The sequence below is a fragment of the Mytilus californianus genome, unplaced genomic scaffold (genome assembly GCF_021869535.1).
Source record: "Mytilus californianus isolate M0D057914Y unplaced genomic scaffold, xbMytCali1.0.p SCAF_3, whole genome shotgun sequence".
Classification (NCBI taxonomy): Eukaryota; Metazoa; Mollusca; class Bivalvia; order Mytilida; family Mytilidae; genus Mytilus; species Mytilus californianus.
The window spans coordinates 106,183,365-106,205,112 of NW_026262679.1; the positions used below are offsets into that span (position 1 = coordinate 106,183,365).

General features: G+C 32.0%; 2 protein-coding genes across 2 annotated transcripts; one reads left to right on the top strand and one right to left on the bottom strand.

The window, feature by feature from the left end:
* The first annotated feature begins 1,211 nt into the window (after positions 1–1,211).
* LOC127735682 (Y+L amino acid transporter 2-like) lies at positions 1,212–12,048 on the top strand. Its single transcript, XM_052245942.1, has 10 exons — positions 1,212–2,007; positions 2,513–2,638; positions 3,010–3,109; positions 3,551–3,595; positions 3,748–3,871; positions 4,707–4,810; positions 7,300–7,396; positions 8,329–8,478; positions 10,642–10,819; positions 11,144–12,048. The coding sequence occupies exons 1-10, from the start codon at positions 1,374–1,376 to the stop codon at positions 11,194–11,196; spliced, it is 1,611 nt and encodes a 536-aa protein (XP_052101902.1). The 5' UTR covers positions 1,212–1,373; the 3' UTR covers positions 11,197–12,048.
* A 2,067-nt stretch (positions 12,049–14,115) lies between these two features.
* Positions 14,116–20,102, bottom strand: LOC127735686 (uncharacterized). Its single transcript, XM_052245950.1, has 8 exons — positions 20,013–20,102; positions 19,344–19,532; positions 18,843–19,022; positions 18,219–18,383; positions 16,122–16,471; positions 15,831–15,924; positions 15,264–15,346; positions 14,116–14,577 (listed from the first exon to the last, which is right to left on the bottom strand). The coding sequence occupies exons 1-8, from the start codon at positions 20,092–20,094 to the stop codon at positions 14,467–14,469; spliced, it is 1,254 nt and encodes a 417-aa protein (XP_052101910.1). The 5' UTR covers positions 20,095–20,102; the 3' UTR covers positions 14,116–14,466.
* Positions 20,103–21,748: the final 1,646 nt, after the last annotated feature.

A 21,748-nucleotide genomic window follows, 5' to 3' on the forward strand; every position in this document is an offset into this window, starting at 1 on the left:
ATTTTTCGCAAATACCCCTCAAGAACATGCTATATCTGTTTAATTACACCGAATGTTAACGTTCCAAAACGCATTGATGATCGTGACGTTACAAGCGTCCAGTCGGATAGAGTATTTTTTGGCAAATACCATGGCAGAGAGGGTAAAAAAGGCATATCCTTTTTGCATATACCCCGGCGGCGTTAAAAAATGAACCGATATTCATTTGATAACAGTAAATGAAAAGTGGGCACTAGTACCAGTTTTTGAAAGTAATGCGCATAATTTTTCTAATGTCGTCTAGATATTAAAAGTCATGCGCACGATTTTTCAAACTAGTGCGCACCAGATTACATCTCTGGCAAACGAAAATATTTCTATTTACTTGGCACTTAATGGACTCCGTAAGGGGATCTATGTACATATATCACAAAAAAAAATTAAAGCATTAATTTACGTTCTTAGTACGTAATTACATGCTTCAACCAATTACAAGTATATCAATTGGTAAAAGAAATGCTGTTTTCTGATCATTAAGTCTGGTCACGCCTTGTCTTTCACGATCAATTTTGATTAAAAATCAACAAAAATCAGCTTTTTCAAAAATAATATGAACTTTTTAAAGTAATAACATACTTTCATTTTACTGGACTATATGACACAATAAAGATTAAGTTTCAAATATATCCTGACGTGATTTTTTCCTAATGATTCTCATAGGATTGTGTATCGCCTTTTGTGTTTTCTTAAAAGGTACTGCATTTTTTCTTTAACTTAGTGCACAGTATTATTAAGGAAGTTGAATCATTTTGAAAGACTTTTTTTTTTTATTTGTTCCACCTTTTGAAAATATAGCCGATTTTTCACAGATTTTGAAGTAGAATTTCACTTAATTGTTCATTTCTCTCGATACACCGAATGACACCCGTGATATTGCTTGGGTATTAGATTGAGATCAATGTACCTGGATTTTCTCTCAAGTCTGAATTATACTAACCTAATGAAAATAGCGAGAAGTAGTTTAACTGACTAAATGCATCGACATGTTAAGTTGTATGGATATAAAAAAAAACAATTATTAAATTATAAGATTGTGTAATGAGAAAAACGATTTATACTGTTTCGGAGAAATTTTAAATTATGAAACTAAATACGTGACCAAGTAACGAAGGGCTGGACTTTCAATAATTAGATAGAATAACCGGATTTGAAACGGACTCCCCATTGGTTAATAATTATTTGTACAGTATAGATTCACAAACGATGAACCGGATTCAATTTATATTTCTTACCTTTGTGTGTACTTGTGAAAAGGTCTTTCAGTAACATTTAAGACTTTAAACGTATAATATCGAAGCAAAGGAAACTCTACAATTGAAAGAAAAAATAACAGAATGACAAGATCAAAAAAAAAGATAGAGATTTTTGCTACACCAGAAAGCAAAGAAAATCCAGTGAATTTAGTTTCAATATCAGGACATGAAAATAAGGCATATGTGAATGACAATTCATATGATAATATATCGGACAGTAGTGGGGTTTCTAGCATCGAAGAATCCAAGAAAGATAATGGAACGCCACCAGTGGTCGAAATTGAGAGAAAAGATAAACATTCAGACTTTCAAATGAAGAAATCATTGAATCTTGTTCACTGCGTTGCTATAATGATTGCTGTGACGGGACATTCCTCAATTTTTATATCTCCTGCAGCAATATTGAAGTCTGCAGGGTCTGTAGGCGCATCGTTAATTGTATGGCTGGTTGGCGGACTTATTAATATGATGTTGGCGTTGTGTTTTGCTGAACTCGGTACTATGCTACCAAAAGCTGGTGGTCCGTATGCCTATGTTATGAGGACGTTTGGTCCTTTGCCAGGCTTTTTAATTCTGTGGGGATACGTTGTTTTAATATCTGGTCCGTTTTGGGCCTTTTTAGCATACACCGCAGCTTTGTATATTTTCCAACCATTTTTTCCCGATTGTGAGGCTCCAGAAAATGCAGTGAAACTTTTAGCAGGATGGATAATGAGTAAGAATTTATTTGTTTATTCTCTCAATTTCTTTAGCGTATGTCATACTTTTTTTTATTAATCAATTTTACATTGACAAAAAAGTTGAAATGCATACGACATATCTAGAATTCCCAAGGAGGTTGTACTTAGAAATAGTATGAAAATAAAGAGGTGTGGTTGATTGCAAATGGGATAACTATCCACTAGGGACCAAAGGACGAGAATATAAACAACTATAACTGTATGATATAAGAAAACGTCTCTATTGCTGTTATATATTAATTCTGTATATAGTCATTGTTGGAAGGTCTTCAATGTTGTGTTTAATATGTCACTACTCCTTACAGCAAGATCAAGATGACCCTAGTTTCGACTTCAGTAGTCTTTGGTATCAGCTAACTACCGCTATAAATATTTCATAACATCTATGCGAGTAAGTAAGTAAATTTTACTTGTGATCAAAGTTCTGATGTGTTGTACTAGATTTAAATTTAGACTCAAATTATTGTTTTCGTTTCATAGTAACATTTGTGGTCATCAACTGTGTTTACATGAAGTATGTAACCAAAGTACAGACACTGCTTTCCAGTACAAAAGTTTTAGCTTTATTGATAATCATAGCATCAGGGATAGTTAACTTCACAAAAGGTATGTTAATCACTAAAAGTTGTATGTATGTATGAAATATATTATCAAATTATTTATGCTTAGTCGTTAGCTCAAAATGCCGATAGCAATAAATACTGTGCAAAACCACCTATAGAATATATGTAGTTATAAATGTGATCGAGAATTAACATAAATATGCAAAAAGAAAGAGAAATAGAGTCTGGGTATTAAATATAACGCGATGACAAGAATAATCATAATGATTTCCCCCCGATTCTCGTCGCATTTTAAACGAGAAGATTTTGTGTGTATATGTGTCTTTTTAATGCCTCTAAAAGCAAACGTTGTATCAATTTCTACCGTTTAAAGTAAATGTGTGAATGAACACTTTCATAATCTCTTTATTTTAGGGGAAACTGAAAGCTTCGAGCATATTTTTGAAGGAACAACTAAAGAACCAGGAGAATTTGCAGTTGCAATATTTTATTCAATCTTCTCCTACGGCGGATGGTTAGTGTATTATGTATTATATTTAAATGACACTTACAGAGAAACGGTTATATCTTAATAAGGACAATAACAACAATATGTCGGTCTCGTGGTAGTGTACTTGCCTCGAGTGCAAGAGCTCATGGGTTCGATCCCCAGCCGAATCATCATAGTCTTAAATACTTCCATTTGCTGCTTCTTCACACAAAGCACGTGGCATTTAGGAGTAACAGAAATGCTAGTCGGTTCGAGTCCGATTATTTTTGTTCATTATATAATACTTACATGTTGTCATTCTGAATGTGAATGTGATATTTTGGACGTTGTTAAAAAGGGTTCTTGTCTGGGGTTAAGGTCAAAATATCTACACTCATCACACTAAAAAACATTTTCTTAGACCGCTTGCTTTTTGTAATGTACTCTACCGACTGTAATCCTGACACATTTTTGGATATTTTACAGGCAGGTAATGACAAGTCTAATGGAAGAAGTGAAAAAGCCAGAAAAGTAAGCATCTTAATTATCATTTTTAAGATCACTGATAAAAAACCCTGATATTAATTTTTCTTCGGCTGTTTCATAATATAGCCTTTAATACGGGTGCAAAAATTGAAGACGTACGTCTCAATCCGCATTAATTCTCAATTTGTATTTTTCAGAGATTTGCCCAGATCAGTTTTCATTGCTATGATAGCCGTTATCATGAAATATGTCCTGACTAATGTGGCTTATTTTACGCTCATGTCACCGTCGGAAGTTGTAGCATCTAACGCTGTTGCATTGGTAAGTCGTTCGTTAGCAATATGCTTCATATCTTTGAATTAGCCATGTACAAGAAAACCCAAAAGAATACCGAAAAACTATCGCCCCTATGTTATGTTTTAAAGGGGTTTGTGTTGCTTTTGCTCTAGTTTTCAGTATTGTTTTTGCTCTATTGTATTTAAGATGTCTGTATTGTTTCTACCGCTGACTGTCTTGTGTCAGCTTTGTCCTGATAAACCTCGTTTTCACATTGGTTACGCTTACGGTTAGAGAATGTATTATGCCGATGGTTTATGAACAGGGAATTTCTTATGGTAAGACAAGAGACATTCACCAATCTGATATTATATAATGCATAATCACCTGATGACTCAAAAACGTATTTTACCTTAGTAACACAGATGGGGTCACTATTGGAGCAGGATCTGCATGCGATTCTGGAGCAAGCACGTGAGATCACCCCGACTTTTGATGGGGTTATTAATCTTTAGTACTCTGTCACGGTGGTGTTTTGTAAACTGAATGTTGGTGGTCTTTGGTTGTGTTTTCTTTCTGTCCATTGTTTTGTCGGTTTTATTCTACTATAATGATTTTTTTCCCTTTGGTATCTGCTGTCTCAGGGAGTTAAAGGCGAGTTAAGACGAAGAAAAGTTAAAACACTTAATTCTATGCTTTAACAACAATTTCGAGTCTTGCAGTCATTCTAAACAAAAAAATAGTTGATTGTATTTGTTTAGTTACAACCAGACGTTTAATTTATTGGTTTAAATAATATTTAATTTGACTTATGCTTTCTCAAAACGAAACATTGCAGTGTCATCATTATGAGACATGTACACGCAATTTTACGTTACAGGTGTATATCCAGCGTTTTTACAAACCACTGACTGCCGTGATATCCGTCTTTGTAGCTCTGACATCCATTGGTGCACTCAATGCCTCCATAATGGGACACTCGAGGTAAGTTGTTTACTTAGAAAACTTCAAGTAGGTACTGAATAACCTTTAAACGCGGAAGAAGAGTTTAACGCATTTATCATAATGTTATCTTAATTCGAGTTTTCTGATTTTTAAATGTATAACTCTCATATTTTCTTGCCTTTTATTCTTTCCAATGTTTTTAATATGAAACATGACTAGGAGTCTAGGACTATCAATAAGGAAATTGCGACTTTTTCAATCAGAAAAATATTACTTAGCAACAGCAATTTCCTCTTATTTTTTCAATTTTTAATTCAAATATGTTTCTTTTGTCTTCTTTTTTTTCATTTTTTTAATACGAAATAATATAACTTTATTGCAAAAAGTAAAACCCTGACGTGTTTAAAAAAATGCAAACATAACAGACATGTACACAAGAAACATACAATACATGTACATGAAAAAAGTTCTTAACAAGTCAAGTTAATATCAATAATATATATATATAAGTATATAGATAATTGCCTAATGTGGACCTTGTTTTCGCAACTTCATGGATTGCTTTATATAGCCCTCTACACTAGACAAAATATAATATCATTATTGGGATCTAAAATAGTTTTAGGTTTAGAGTTTGAGTCAAGCAGGTTAAAATTAGGATAATGGGTTTTAATTGCATTTATAAGGGGATTAATTTCTATATAGTTTGACGTTTAACAAGAAAATTGTAGCTTTTTCAAACAAACAAAAATATTTACTAAACAACAGCAATTTTCACTTCCTTATAAGTATTGTATTATCTCCAGTAACAGGAATTTAGATTTTCTCAAATAAAATTATTATACAAAATTCTAAACATGATAAATCGATCTCAATATCTAAATTTATATCAAATATTGATTTAAAAAGTTTAACGTGCATGTGAAAATACCAGTCATTCCGAAATAGTTAAAAATGTCTTATGAAATATGTTGAATTTTGTATCTTGATAAAGTTGACAATCCGAGATATATGACCAAAATTTCGACATAAAAATAGAACTCAATCTTAACATTTTTACTGATTAACACAATATCTTCTTTCAAAAATGCAGAATGAGACGATATAAAAAAAAAAGTTTGTTTAGCTACTAATAATCACTGTGGTATGCTACTGTTAGGTGTATACAAATATTATTTCTTCACATCCCGGAAGAACCTATTTTTACCTGGGAAAATAAAGGACACGTTCTAAATGTTGACCATCCCTAATACATTGATTTCATTGGGTTATGAAATGATGTACGAATACAAGGAAGTAGAAGTACACGTCACTAGAATATAATTACATGTATTGATCCCTAGATCCTTTTTCTATTTCAAAAACGATAAGACTGTAGGACATCATAGCTGACACAAACTCATATCTCTACCTATTGTTTTTGTTTATTCTACATCATTTAGATAAAGTTATCTTCATATTAAATATCAAATACTCTCAGTATCAAACTGCTCCACATCTCGCAAAAACTTCGTATCGCGGATTTGTTGTGTGTATCTAAAGATTAAACTTGGCATTATCAAGTTTAGAACAAAGCTTTCAGCGAATCTGTAATACTAAAATAACGAGGTCCAATTTGTTAGACGGCATGGGGTAAAAACGACGAATCAAAGAATTCAACTTTATATATAACTAATATAGGACAATAGTGTTGATTAAAAATTACACCATTCCCGGCCCTTTTGTTTTCCACATCATTAATATTACCAAAAATTAACAAGTTCCGGGTGGATACCGATACCAATAGTATATGTCATCTGTTACCTATTACCTAATATGTACGTTCCGCATATGCATGTTAATTAGGCGCACCACCAAACGGTGTATTTGGGATTGGCTATCTATATACACGGGTCATAATCATTGTTTCCTATTGTAGTATTTTAATCAGCATGACTTTATAAGATGACAATACGAATACTAAAAATACAGACTTAAAATAAGGGTAGGCATAGTTTCCTATTTGTTAGCCGGCATGACGTAAAAACGGCGAGTAAAAAAATTCAACTTTATATATAACTTATATATATATATATAGGACAATGGCGTTGATTAAAACTTACACCATTCCAGGCCCTTTTGTTTTCGAAATAAAAATTAGTTCCAGGTTGACGGGTTCAAACAGAAGATTTTGAAAGCAGAGAAAGCCGTGCATCTTATAAACAGCATGACTTTATCAGATGACAATACCAATACTGAAAATCCAGGCTAAACATAAGGCTTATACATAATTAGATACTTTAATTCAGTCACGGATCCGCGATGTCGCCGGTGTGTTCTAGTTCATTATAATTTGCGGCATCGTAATCAAATATATGAATATCCTCCTTTTCCCGTGTGACCGATACAATATAATACCATAGGGTGGGATAGAATCATACATGTATGTACAATGTTTACAAGCCACGTAGAGACACAAACACAAGAAGTGATTGAGACAGAAATTTTTTCACGAACGCTTGAAACTAACAGAAATCCCTTACTTACAGGCTGATATTCGCGGGTGCACGTGTGGGACATATGCCTACTATCTTAGGTATGATACATCGGAAATATTTGACTCCATGGCCAGCCATTATAGTGCTTGTAAGTAAACTTATAAAATAATTTTACTTACAGTTGAATATGAAAAAAGAAAAAATTGCAACAAAAGTAGAAAAAATGCGCTTAAAGATTTTTACCATTTGAATGTTACGCAGTCAACTCCAAATTACAAGATATGCCGGGATTTTGATATAACATAGCAAACGTTGAAAATTGTATGTTCGTATTGAGAACAATTTATTGACAAAACACATCATAATGGGTGCAAATGTGCAGTACTTATTAAAATGTGTGCTTAACTTGTTTTGACTTTACATGTTATTTTATGAATTTTAATGGGAGTTGTTTGAGGTATGATAAAAATGACACAACAATAGTCCGAGATTATAGGTACTTGCATGTTTCAATTTTTTGTGTGAGTACATTGTTGGATCATGTAAACTGCATTAAGGTACACCCAGTTGCCAGCACTTATGTGTTGACATGAATTATCACTGGAATTGTCATATTTATAAATTAACTGTTTACAAAATTTTGAATTGTTCCAAACACTAAGGATTTTCTTTCCAAGGAAAATATTACCTTAGCTAACCTTTCGAAATTGTTTACCCTCAACGCTTATCAACTTCCTTCTTTGTTTGGCCTGTTAACTCTTTTGATTCGAGCGTCACTGATGAGTCTTTTGTAGACGAAACGCGCGTCTAGCGTACAAAATTATAAGCCTGATATATTTGATGAGGTTTTTTTCAGTATCAATTATAATAAAAGTAGTTTACTACTTGTAGATCTCTAAAAAAAGGTAGTATATATAGTATGTGAACTTGTTTTGAGAAGTCTCTGTTTTGGCAGTCTCCTGGATATATGATTTATTTGCTGCCATTAAAATGTAGAAATAAATCCTCTGCATGTCACAATGATAGTGTCTGTGTGGTACCCTGCTTTTAATTCAAATTACTCGATTTTTTACATTTCAGTTGGCATGGGGATTGGCAATGCTATACACAGGAGGAGTTACCGATATGATGGAGTTTATCAGTTTATTTTCAACGATAATGGGAATAGCTGTTGTATCCTCACTGTTATACTTAAGAATCACAAAACCCAAACTACCAAGACCGTATCAGGTAATATATACTGTATATATTGTGTAGTTTTCAACATTTACACACATCATGTATGCCACAACATTTTTTTTAAACTTTGAAAACAGATTACAAATAGCATTACAAGTAGTTTGGGTATGATATTGAAATTATTCATTTTCAAACCAAATTTATTTTATTTCCTCTTAAATATAAAAATTGGGAGATGCGGTATGATTGCCAATGAGACAACTGTCCACCAGAGACCAAATAAAAAGAAGTATTTTTTTGTTTATGTAGAAATCTAGATATATAACTTAAATGTGTTGCCTCTTGTTTTTTTTAACATAGTTTATAAATGAAGACAAAACTGAGATGCAACGACTGGAAATAACATATATATATATGATTCTGTTCTGCACCCTGCACTCCTATTCAAATTAATAAAAGCAGGGGTGGGTGGAAAGTTTTTATCCTTACTGAAATCCATGTATAGCAATATAGAGCTTAGAGTTAAATTAGATAATTCTTCACTCTCAGAGGTTTTTTCATCTAGTGTTGGTGTGTTCCAGGGGGACAATCTTAGTCCAAGTCTTTTTAATGTATTTATTAATGACATTACTAAGTTATTTGATGCTTCATGCTGTCCTGTATCACTTTGATCACAGTTACTAAATAGTTTATTGTATGCAGATGATTTACTTCTTGTATCAGAATCAGCTGAAGGGTTACGGAATTGTATGAACAAGGTTCATAACTATTGTGAAAATTGGGGGCTTGAAATAAATTATGATAAATCTAAAGTGATGCTATTTAATAAAAGTGGACGGATGATATCTAGAAAGTTTTTTATAAACGACAAGAGTATTGAGTCTGTTTATCAATATAAATATTTGGGTGTTCTATTTAGTTTGAATGGGAGTTTCAAACGTGCCCTCAATGACCTAAATTCTAGAGGTCAGGAGGCATTTTTTAAATTGACTAATATATTAAAAAACACTCCTTGTGACATTCAAAATTTTACATTTATATTTGACCATACTGTGAAACCAGTTGTACTGTATGCTTCTGAAATTCTGGGCATATTTGACACCAGAAAATGTAATAGATATAACAGTGAAAATATATTTGACCAGATTTTTAATACTGTACCAACTGAAAAGATAAATCTCAATATGTGCAGATATTTGCTGAAAGTAAATAGAAAAACATGTAAACTGGCATTGTATGGTGAGCTAGGCCGTTTTCAATTGTATATTGATATTATTATGTCAATGGTTAAGTACTGGATTAGATTGTATAATGATAAACCTAAAGATGCTTTACTGTCAGAAGCATTAGCTGAAAATATTACTATGATAGATAATAACCAACAATGTTGGCTTAGTTGTATAAAATGTATTTTAAATGAATGTGGATTGTCACACTTTTATAAGAATCCAAAATCTATTAAAAATTATTTTTTGTTAGTATTAAGAAAGTGTCTTCAGTGTAAATTTGAAAAACAGTGGCCTCAGCAACTACAAACTAGTGATAAATTGAGAAAATATAGATTATTTAAGAATATTTTTAAATTTGAAAAATATTTATCCGCTGTAACTAAAGATAATGATAGAGTAAGTATGACAAGGTTAAGAACCAGCAGTCATAAACTTCATATTGAAATTGGTAGATACACTATACCAAAAACTCCTATAGATGACAGGATCTGTAAGAGCTGTAATATAAATTTGGTTGAAGATGAGTTACATTTTTTATTAGACTGTCCAAAATTTTCTCATTTAAGGAAGGAGTTAGTCTACAACTGTTTAAATAAAAACATTACTAATACTACAAATATTAATTCTCAGTTTATGTGGTTGTTAAGTAATGAAGACACTGATGTATGCAAAAGTATAGCTAAGTACCTAAACATGTGTTTTTTACTTAGAATAAAAGTGTGAAATTTTTGTTTGCTATTTATAATGTACTTGTCTTTTTACACTAGAGTTAATCCCCCTGGAACACATAACACATAATATTTTGATACTTGTGTAGTATTAATTTTAGTTAGATAGTTTAAATGTTATTCTTTGTTGTATCTATGCTATTAATGATTATGTTCATAATTGAGCTTTCTTTAATAAAATATTTCGTATTTCGTATTTCATATAAACAGAAGAACATTCTAATCTTCTAATTGGAGATTTTATCTGTAAATTTTAGACCATGTTGTTTGTGCCTGTTTCCATGTTCATCGTCAACATTGCTGTGCTTGTACTAGCTATATATCAAAAACCTCATAAGATGGGCATAGGACTAGCGATCTTATTTTCTGGAATACCAATCTACTGGTTTGGCGTGCTTTGGAATCCTAAACCATTGCCTTTCAAAGAACTAACAGGTAATTTTATCATCATTTCAATTTTACAAAAAAAATCTCAGTTCAATCGTAAACGATAAACATGAAAGCCGTTTTAGAATCTGAAAAAGGGGGAAACGTTTTGTAATTACTAAAATATGTTCCTTTAACTTTTGAAAACAAAATTTACCAATCGTAAAAAATCTGATACTTGTTACAGGTAAGTTTGAGACAGAAAACTTTGAAATCTTTTAGAATCGATGTGCCTTTTTAAATATATCTGTTGTATTTCAATTTTCAACTTAGGTTTGATTTCTGTGATTTTGAAATATTCAAAAATAATAATAACGTTTTTTTTTCTTTCAGAGGCTTTGACAGTCTTTATGCAGAAGATTCTTATGATTGAGAAAACGTCTTGATGTCATAATTACTATAGACATCCGACGGATAACTTACAACACCGTGAATTCATATTATCGACAGTGATCTATAGTTCTAAATTAAACGAATTGTATTCAGACGCCGATGTATGTAGACAGATTCCCCCTTTTGCCGGAAGTCTTTTATTTTTTGTCTGTCTTTCCTGTTCCTTTTTGTAAATTTGGAATTATGAAAACAAATGGTATTCCTTTTTCTAGTGATTATAGAAGTATGAAAGTTTATTTATGAACTTTGCATAGCACCCTTTTTGAAAATCCTAGATGTTTTAAATTAAACCAATCGTTCTTCCTAACCTGTCAATCTGTCAATGAAAACGGTAATATATACGACAGACAGGAATATTACGGAAAATTCATTTACACCACACGTCTTTCTATGAACTGTAAAATGTATTACAAGAAGTCTTCATTGAAAATTAATGTTGGATGCGCTACCAAAGTCTTTCAATTAATTATGACATACACCACCATAAGTCTTTCAAACAAATGTCTTTCGATATATTAACTTTGAATTTTTGCATTATTACTGTTAGTGTATATGTTATACTTTAAGTGAAGTCTTTCAAACAAATGTCTTTCAATATATTAACTTTGTATTTTTGCATATTACTGTTAGTGTATATGTTATACTTTAAGTGAAATCTTTCAAACAAATGTCTTTCAATATATCAACTTTGTATTTTTGCATTATATATTACTGTTAGTGTATATGTTATACTTTAAGTGAAATCTTTCAAACAAATGTCTTTCAATATATTAACTATATATTTTTGCATTATTACTGTAGGTTTATATATTATACTTTAAGTGATTTTAAATGACTATAGAATAGATAAATGGAAATTATTACAGGTATTGTTGTCACTGAACCTCATCCTATCTGTATGGCCCCGCCACAAAGTGATCGGGCCATATTGTGTTACTCTTATCCGTCATTCCATCATTTCGCAACGAACAGTTATACGGACTTTTTTCTAAACGCCTTCACATATTGAGCTGATTTTTAGTACATGAGTCTACTATGAAGAGTTAAAGACCGAGTTTACGTTTGGTTTCGCTCCGCTAATTTTTGCCGAAATTATGGGCTTTGGACTTCGAAAATTTCGTGAAAAATAAAAGTTATACGGATTTTGTTTCTAAACGCCTTCACATATTGAGCGGATTTTTAGTATGTGAGACCACTATGACGAGTTAAAGATCGAGTTTACGTTTGGTTCCGCTCCACTGATTTTTGTCGAAGTTATGGGCTTTGGACTTCGAAAATTTCGTGAAAATAACAGTTATACGGATTTTTTTTCTAAACGCCTTCACATATTGATCTGATTTTTAGTATGTGAGTCAACTATGACAAATTAAAGATCGAGTTTACGTTTGGTTTTGCTCCGCTGATTTTTTGTCGAAATTATGGGCTTTGGACTTCGAAAATTTCGTGAAAATAACAGTTATACGGATTTTTTTTCTAAACGCCTTCACATATTGATCTGATTTTTAGTATGTGAGTCAACTATGACGAGTTAAAAATCGAGTTTATGTTTGGTTCCGCTCCGCTGATTTTTGCCGAAAAAATGGACTTTGGACTTCGAAATTTTTGTGAAAATAAGTTATACGGATTTTTTTCTAAACGCCTTCACATATTGAGCTGATTTTTAGTAAGTGAGTCTACTATGATGAATTATAGATCTAGTTTGCGTTTGGCTCTGCTCCATTGATTTTTGCCAAAATTACAGGCTTTGGAATTTGAAAATTTCATGAAAATAACAGTTATACATACTTTTTTTCTAACGCCTTCACGTATTGAGCTGATTTTTGGTATGCTAATCTACTATAATGAGTTGCAAATCGAGTTAACGTTTGGTTCCGCTCCACTGATTTTTGCCAAATTTACCACCTACACCAATTTTAAAATTGACTTATAGCGTATTATCAACAATGACCTAGCATCATACAGCTGTTTTACCGTAGACCCTATCTATAAACGAAAATAACTAAAATTTCAGTATTTTAGTTACCTCCAGGCTCCAATTGCATGAGCCTACGCCTCCTTCTGGCAAAATCATTGAAGCGGAACGAATTTCAGTACGCATGACCTCATAATATCACTGAAGATAAAAAAAAAATCTAATTAACTTCATACACGAGATATTCGCTATGATAATCATATTCTTAAATAATAACAGTTGGGCCGCCCTATATATTGCCTAAGAAAGGATGTTAATTATGTGCGTAGATACAAAGAGGACAACCAAAAACAGTCAGTCGAAGAAAAATGACCATGGTTGAAGATAAAATAACGGAAAGGCAAGCAGTCCGTAAACACTACACAGAAAACTAAAGATATAGCAACATTAACCCACCTTAAACTGATAATATTAGACTCAGCCCGCTTTCGAAGGGTTAATTGTTCCTGCTTCACTAGGGCACCAGTCTATTGCTCATGATAAGTCAAAATTGGTGGTATTTCTCATTGGATGATGTCACAATCGAAGAAAAATGGGCGGTATTATGGCAACAAGTGAACATACACGTGGTCAACTGTAACATATATATAATATTTCTGTTAACCAAATCTTGATGGCGACCGTCAATTTTCGAAGGGATAACTTCAACTTTACCATTAAGGACACTTCTTCGAAAGCTTCATTTTTAGCAGCAGCCCTCTATCAAGGAAATTATAATAGGAAACGTAAGCCCTTGAATATCGTATTAATTTGGAGATCTGAACAACCTTCATTTATACACCACAGAAATTTGTAGCGTTTATCTTCGACCTAGATTTTTACAATATGTACAGTATAGAAATGAAAGAAATTTTAGAGTTAAAATCAACTTATTAAGATATTCGTTTATATTATAGATATCTAAAGTTTTATTTTTCAACAAACAAAAACTCAACAAACGTCAACAAGTACAAAATATATTTAAATACAACATAAGTATAATTATATCAACCCTGCCATTAGAAAGTATATTTAACTCAAGCCTTGCCATTAAAAAGAAAAAAATGAACAAAATGAAATAAAAAAATACATACAAATTTAAAATCTCTATTTTCTTTATTGAAAATTATTACAATTATATGTAATAGAGATCATACGAAGTTTGATCTTGGGCTATATGTTGTTCTTAGATCGACACTGATTGTTTATTCTGCGATACACAATTTTAATTTAAATCTTTAGTGAAGTTTACATAAAATTTTAATGGTAAGATCAGAAAGTTTTCATTGTCAAACTTCACAGCTAACAGTTATTAATGAAAGTCTTCAACATCGCTGTCTCTTTCATGGTGATGGCGGTTATCAGAATCCAAGTCATCATATACGTCAAGAAATCCTTTTGGAACACAGTTATAAAACTTCACCTAGAAAAAATATTGAACACTAATAAAAAATGCTGTCTAGTTTATCTAAATCATCGAGTTACAGAGAAGAATACTGAAACTGCCGTTATATTTTGAAATGCATTCTCTAAATAAATACAGTCCGCACACGACCACCAATTAATTAATGAATAACTGGTGTAAGAGAAACAGTTGTGCATCGGTAGCATGGCTATTAACATTGTTCCTCTAACAAAAATACGTTTACCAAGTGTGCATATGTTCTAAAAGTCCTGGCGTTTAAACCAACCAACCAATCACTCAATGTAAACAAAAATTAGTCCGCAAACTAAAAATATGAAGGTGCCACAACTGAAGAATGATTTAGATATTCATAGTGAGTAGGCGCTAAGAATGTATATCAAACTCTGAACAGTGTTACACTTTTAATATACACGATTGTTTTGCATAAATACACGAATACCACATTGCTCGTAGAGGATAATTATTCAAAAGTCATTTTCCCGAAGGGAATTTATTTCCCAAATTATTATAATTATCTAGCTCAAGTCCAAAGTTACGGCCAAAATTCAAAATCTATAAATAACATCTTGCTTCATTTGTGTTGCTTTTTCTAATGACTGCCATAACAGATAAGAATCAATTATAATTGGTATATAAAAATTAATTTCGGAAGTGTGCATCAGCATCAAATTAACATCAGTTACCTCGTCGATAAATCCTTGAAAATCTGTGCACCCTCCTGCTTGACCTATCACCATAGGATTTCCATTCTTTGCAATACCATCATCTGTAAAAATTAAATATGAACTTTAGCTTTAAGTTATGAATGGTTAGGGACATTGTCTCTTCTTTTGTATTTTTGTTGTTCTAGTCATTTGCGAGTTGCTTTGTGTATATTAACATATACTTTTAACGAGAAAACTTGCTCTCTTTCGCGAATTAAGAAACATCTTCACATTATTTGTATTTGAATTGTTTGGGGCCGACATCACGTGTAATTGGTATACAAGATCTTAGCTCTACATTTAGACAACAAATTAGCAAAAACACGCATGTTTACTACTTTTAATTGAGATTTCTGGATTTTCTTACTATGTCCCATATCGTCTATAGGAATTAACTTAAACAGGCAACTATACCAATATATTTTAAATCCATGACATAGCTATAAACTTATAATCAATTGACCAATATGCATCTACATTTGCTTATCAATGTTTTCACAGAAAATCGGTTTTCCATATTTAAATTTTAGCCTGATACAAACTCACCACATTCTACTGAAGCTGGTGCCATGTTGTTAACTCTAAGTGTCAGCTTATCGTCTGATCTCGCAAAACGGACAAAATGTGCTCTGCTTGGGTTCTAAAAATAGAAAAGTTATCAATATAATGTGTGCGTTGTTAAGGTAGACAACTCTTACAGAAAGTGAAATTATTCGTTTGTAAATCAACTTACGTTATTAAATCATTTATTTCCTTTCTGCTCCGTTATTTACACAGTTTTTACTGTATGTATAAAATCAAAACGATGAACAATGTATTAGGGTGGCTAATACTTACAACACCAAATACTTGCATCTGTATCAGTCGCTTATTTTTCTGTAAAATATAAGCCTTTACGACACCAAGCGCAGGAATGTACGATATTTTATAGGTAGCGCCATATCCATTTTGATCATTCGACATCAAAGCGACTTCTCCTTTGTATGTTTTTGCCATGAACTCAAAGCACAGAGAAAATTCATTGTCCAAATCAATGTTGTTCATGGCCCATATGATTATTTTCCCTCCTTTATTGAAGAGAGCTGATTTCCGGTAAATGGCAACGTTGTTGTTTGGAACTTGCTGTACTCTGTTATACTTTTCCAGAAAATTTCCATTGTATGTGAAGTGAAACATTGGAGAACAACCTGAAAACATTTGATAATGATTAAGTATGGAATCTTTTATATAAATCTTAACATTTCTTAGACTGAAATGAATGAGTTTATGTCAATGAAAACATCTATGACAACGTATATTGCTCTTCATTTGATGATGATGTTCATAACGGATTAGTGGTTAACGTCCAATGGCAAATATTACACGCATAAAAGGACAAGAACATGTTGATGCGCTATGAATTTACATCCTGCTTTGTATTATAGACCGACACATTTAGTAGGATATTTTTAACGTGTTATTTCACAAGGTAACATCCACACGAAGACTTTTTTATCCTAACCTATCCCGGACTCCGAGCCGACTAGTCTTTATTCTAACATGTTAATATCGCGTGCTCAGCGGAGAAGCAGCAAATACCAATATTCAAGTCTTTGATTTGACCAGGCCGTGGATCGACTCCCGACCCCTGCACACGCGCATACGTTAACACGACACCATCGATGTGGTTCTCTTCATTTGAAGAATTTGCATTGATTAAATAGTCCTATTTATTTTCAAGGATTTTTATCTACAATATATGTCCGTGGTATTTCTTATATCATTATCTTTTTCGATGTAATTTCCGTTCTCACAGCACGTATTTTTAGCAAACCTTCATCAGGTATGCTGGTAACCCGTTTTGAAAGACAACGATATATAATACGTTAGAGAGCATGAAAAAATATTAACAGAATAGATACGTTTGCTTGATGGATAGTTGCAAACTTAGTTTTAGTATAATTTAACTATGTTATGAACGGCAAATATACATTTCAATTATGTTTATACCACAGTACTGGCTGCTCGATTATGGTACCCTCGAGAAGGGATAGTCTATCAGCAGCAGTACCTACCCATTAAAGATGATATGATTTACATGTTATATCAACATACTTATAGATTTTGATTTGAGACGCTTTTGGAATCTTTCTTGTAAAGACCACGAACTATCGACAACTAAGTTACAAGTGTGTATTGTATATTTACAGACAATAATTATAATTTAAATTATGGCAATACTATAACACTGGCTAATGTGTATTTTCGAGAATTCTATCGTTTACATAGCAAATATCTGAAAAAAAGTATACACTACTTCTATTTATTTTTCAACTGTGCTGATGGAGATATTGGTTTCTAATCAAAATAACAATTCAGAACTGTTTTCAATTGATCCATTTACACATTCAATGACCACATAAGTTGTGTGCTCCTAATAATTTAGGATAATGTAACAAAACGATGAGTGTTTGGATGGCTGACCTAGTATTCAGGATAGGAATATGTAAATGTAATATGATTATGAATCCTGCTTTGTACTATAGTAATCGTCACGCTAAGTTGACGTGCTAGACATTTCATCCAACCTGAAATCATTATTTTGATTCCAAAGCGACCAGTCTTTCCTCTTATTGCTTAGCAGGCATGCAGTAAATACCAATCTGTAAGTATTTTGTCAGGGATCAAACCCACGACATCCCACACACGCTACCGTTATATTTGTAAAACCATCGAGGCGGTTAGGAAAGGGAAGATGATGTGAATTGTTAGTGAATTCAGATGTAAAATCCCAAAAATTCAAAGATATTGCCGATACAGAAATAATTTGCTTATGAATTCACATTTGAAAACAGAAAGTTTGATATTTATTCATGCAATGGGAATCGAGATCCATCGTTTAGCCGATCAATTGTCTCTATCATTAAAACGTTAGAAATATTCATGAAATATTACCGTGCTTCTGAATTTTCCCTGGAATTATCCAATCACAAGTACACAAGTCAGGTCGATACCACAATCCCCTTGGACATCTCATGGTAGTCAAGGTTGATCGACCGTCATATAGATAGAACTGATCTGGCTTTCCAGGACAAGGGTATGTTGTTCCGAATGAGCAAGCTGAAGTGATCGAGAAACAAAATAAAAAAAAAAGATAATTATGTGAAAAATCATGGTTAAGTCACAAGTATTGCAAGTGTACAATTCGGTTTCATAGCTATGCAAAATATTGGCTACTGCTCTAACAGATTTAAATGGTTTCGTGATAAGTCAGCTGATGGTTGGAAAGACTCTTTCAACTGAACGAAAGATGTACCCAAAACTAAGCTTAGTGCATAATAAAAGCTTAATTTGCAGATGCAATAAACATGTAAAAATTCATCAATCATTTGTAAGACATCTAGTATCATGTAAGAGAGAAATTAAATACTTATTTAATGAATTAAAAAGGATAACCTTTACATGTGCTTGTCTGTAAAAAATACCACATAGCTTTGTAAATTTTGGATATGAAGGGACACAAATAAGTGATCAACTTTTCTCTTTGAAATGTATATTTACTTATAAAGCAACACTTACGATGCTTTAGGTTATCTTTAAAGCAGGTAGGATCAGAGTGGCACGACTTTTTGTGAGCATTGTAGTAAAACCCATTCGGACATGTCAAGTACTTTGACCGTCCATTTATACAAACATAGTAGCCATAGCAACTCTGGCCATCAGCATAACTGTAGCCATGTGGTTTCCTCTGGCAAGGATCTATAATGAAAGAAAATCTGTATAAAATAATGCAGAAATGTAAAGGTAGAATTGAATATATATAGATCGCATTGAATAGTTATGCTACTATCTTATTGTTTTATATGGGTACTATGTAGTATATGAAACTATTCATGCATAAGTCGTAACATTCAGTCTGAGACATTTCTAAAAAGTGTGTAAATACTTTTTGATATGTTATAGTAGTAATTGAAATAATTAATGAAAATTAATATACTTATTTTAGACTTTAGAACAAAGTTATGGACGAAAAAACATTTTTTATAAAAAAATTCATGTCTAAAAAAGGTCAAATAATACCATAAGGACAGTGCACTTTTTCTGCATGTCGACATTCATTTCCGTCGTAGAATGCTCCTGCTGCACAGCTTTGTTGATGTGGAACACCTTCTTCGTCGCACTGATAAAATTGGTCGCAAGTTCCGGGAGTAGGTTTATAAGCCCATCCATTATATATTGTCCTTTTGTCACAAATTCCTCCAAACTTTTCTGAAATATGATAAGAGTGATCATTTCACTTCAAAAACCCTGAACGCCTGATTCAATTGTATTATGTAATACAAAATATAAAATATAAAGGTATAGCTCCAACACATTTACCATTTTGATCATTATTGAAAGTCTATATGTACAGTTGAAAAATAACGTTCATTGAAGAAGAATGTGTTTTGATGCTTGTTGAATATGAAACGAATATCATTATTGATTATGAAAACTGTGTCTATCCACAAACGGCGTTTATAGAATAAGATAGGTTTCATCATTTATAATAATTAAGTTTAATGACTTTATATTACAGATATTGAAATGTTTGAAATGTAAAACAGTACCTGCTAATAGTCAATCCAGAAACACGCGTCGTGAGCACGCAGTTAATAGCATACCTTATTGTGTTAATATTTAAAGTATACAACAAAATGATTATACTGGTTAAAAATAAATTTTTGAATTTCTTTTACTCATTCTTACCTGATTTTTCGAATTTGAAATAATCATCCTCGTAAGCTGTAGCAAGAATAAAACAAACACAAAATACAATATAAAATTTCATCACTATAAACTAAGACCTACTGGTTATCAACAGATTTCTATAAACTGGTAAAAAAAATACAAATAATGGTTATATAGGGCGGCATGAAAAAAGAAAATTTCCATTACCATAAACATTTTCTGAGTCTGGACCGCCTGTGTCCATGTGGCTAGTTTACAGATATTTCTTTCAATTAACAAGGATAATGTTATGATTTTAATGTGTATTATGCAAGTATACAAGGTTGTCCATTTAGGGACGTATTATTAGCCGTAATCTGTTTATGTTTTACAATATTATTATGTAACTTATTATCTTTGATGTATTTACCTGTTATTGTTGAGAAAAATCCTGATGATGGTGTGTGCATTTTTATTTATTTTTTTTTGGGGAGGGGGGGGGGTTACGTTATTTGTGTTTTTTTTTTTATTATGAATAAAAGGAAGTGTGGGCAAATGTGATTGGGACAGCAACCCAAAGACGTTTAAAGTTTTGGTTCTTTTTCTTTAATGATTTTTTTATGAATGTTATATCCTAGATAAAATAACGATAAAATATTTAAGATAATAGAGACAACTATAAAGATAGATACTAAGGGAAAATGAGCAATAATTTCTTCTATTTGAGTATATTGTTTTATTTTCTTCTATTTGAGTATATTGTGTTATTTTTGACATATAATAAAATTCCTTTTTAGGTGTATATTGATGTACAAGTATTCCATCAGACCCATCCTAAAAAAAAATCTAATCAATTTTATCATTCTTATCATCTTACATCCATTCCACTGAAATATGAAATAGTCTGATTATAAGTTTATTGTTTACCCTGTAAAAAAACGCTCAAAATACTTTTTAGTATTGAATTAAAGTTAATGACATATACTTTACAAATTAATATTTCGACATAGAATAAAATAATGAATATGATTCGCATGTGTATCTCTCTCTCTCTCTCTCTCTCTCTCTCTCTCTCTCTCTCTCTCTCTCGTATAAAAATAACAAGAAATTATATCTATCCATTTTAAATTTTCTTACGTAGACTTCGTTTACATTCCCGTTGTGTATCTCTCTCTCTCTCTCTCTCTCTCTCTCTCTCTCTCTCGCTCTCTCACTCACCCTCTCTCTCGTAGAAAAATAACGAGAAGTTGTATCTATCCATTTTAAATTTTCATAAGAAGACCTCGTTTACTTTCCCGAAATATGAGAGTGATTCTTTATATGGACCATGGTTTGTTTAAACTGAACGTAAAATAACGTGAAATTGCATACATGTGTGTTTCGATTAATCGTGTAAGTATATAAACTCATCATAGATACCAGAGTTAAATTTCGTATACAAGACACGCGTTCCGTTTTCAAAGACTCACCAGTACGCTCAAATAAAAAACAAACGTTAAAAGGCCAAAGAAAGTACGCAGTTGAAGATTTAAGGTCCGAAAATTCCGACATGTCAATATAAAACTTCCATGGTTTAACAATATTTAATAATAAATATCTGAATAATTATCGATGTAATTATTGTTCCAGTAAATGGATAAAGGACAGAACGAACGACATTTCAGTACAAATGACATTGCTGGAATTCATTTGCATGAATAAAAGTATTTATTAGGTGAAAATCAAGCTCTATTTATTTTCTTACATTTACTTTTATAGAATACTGAGTTACACAA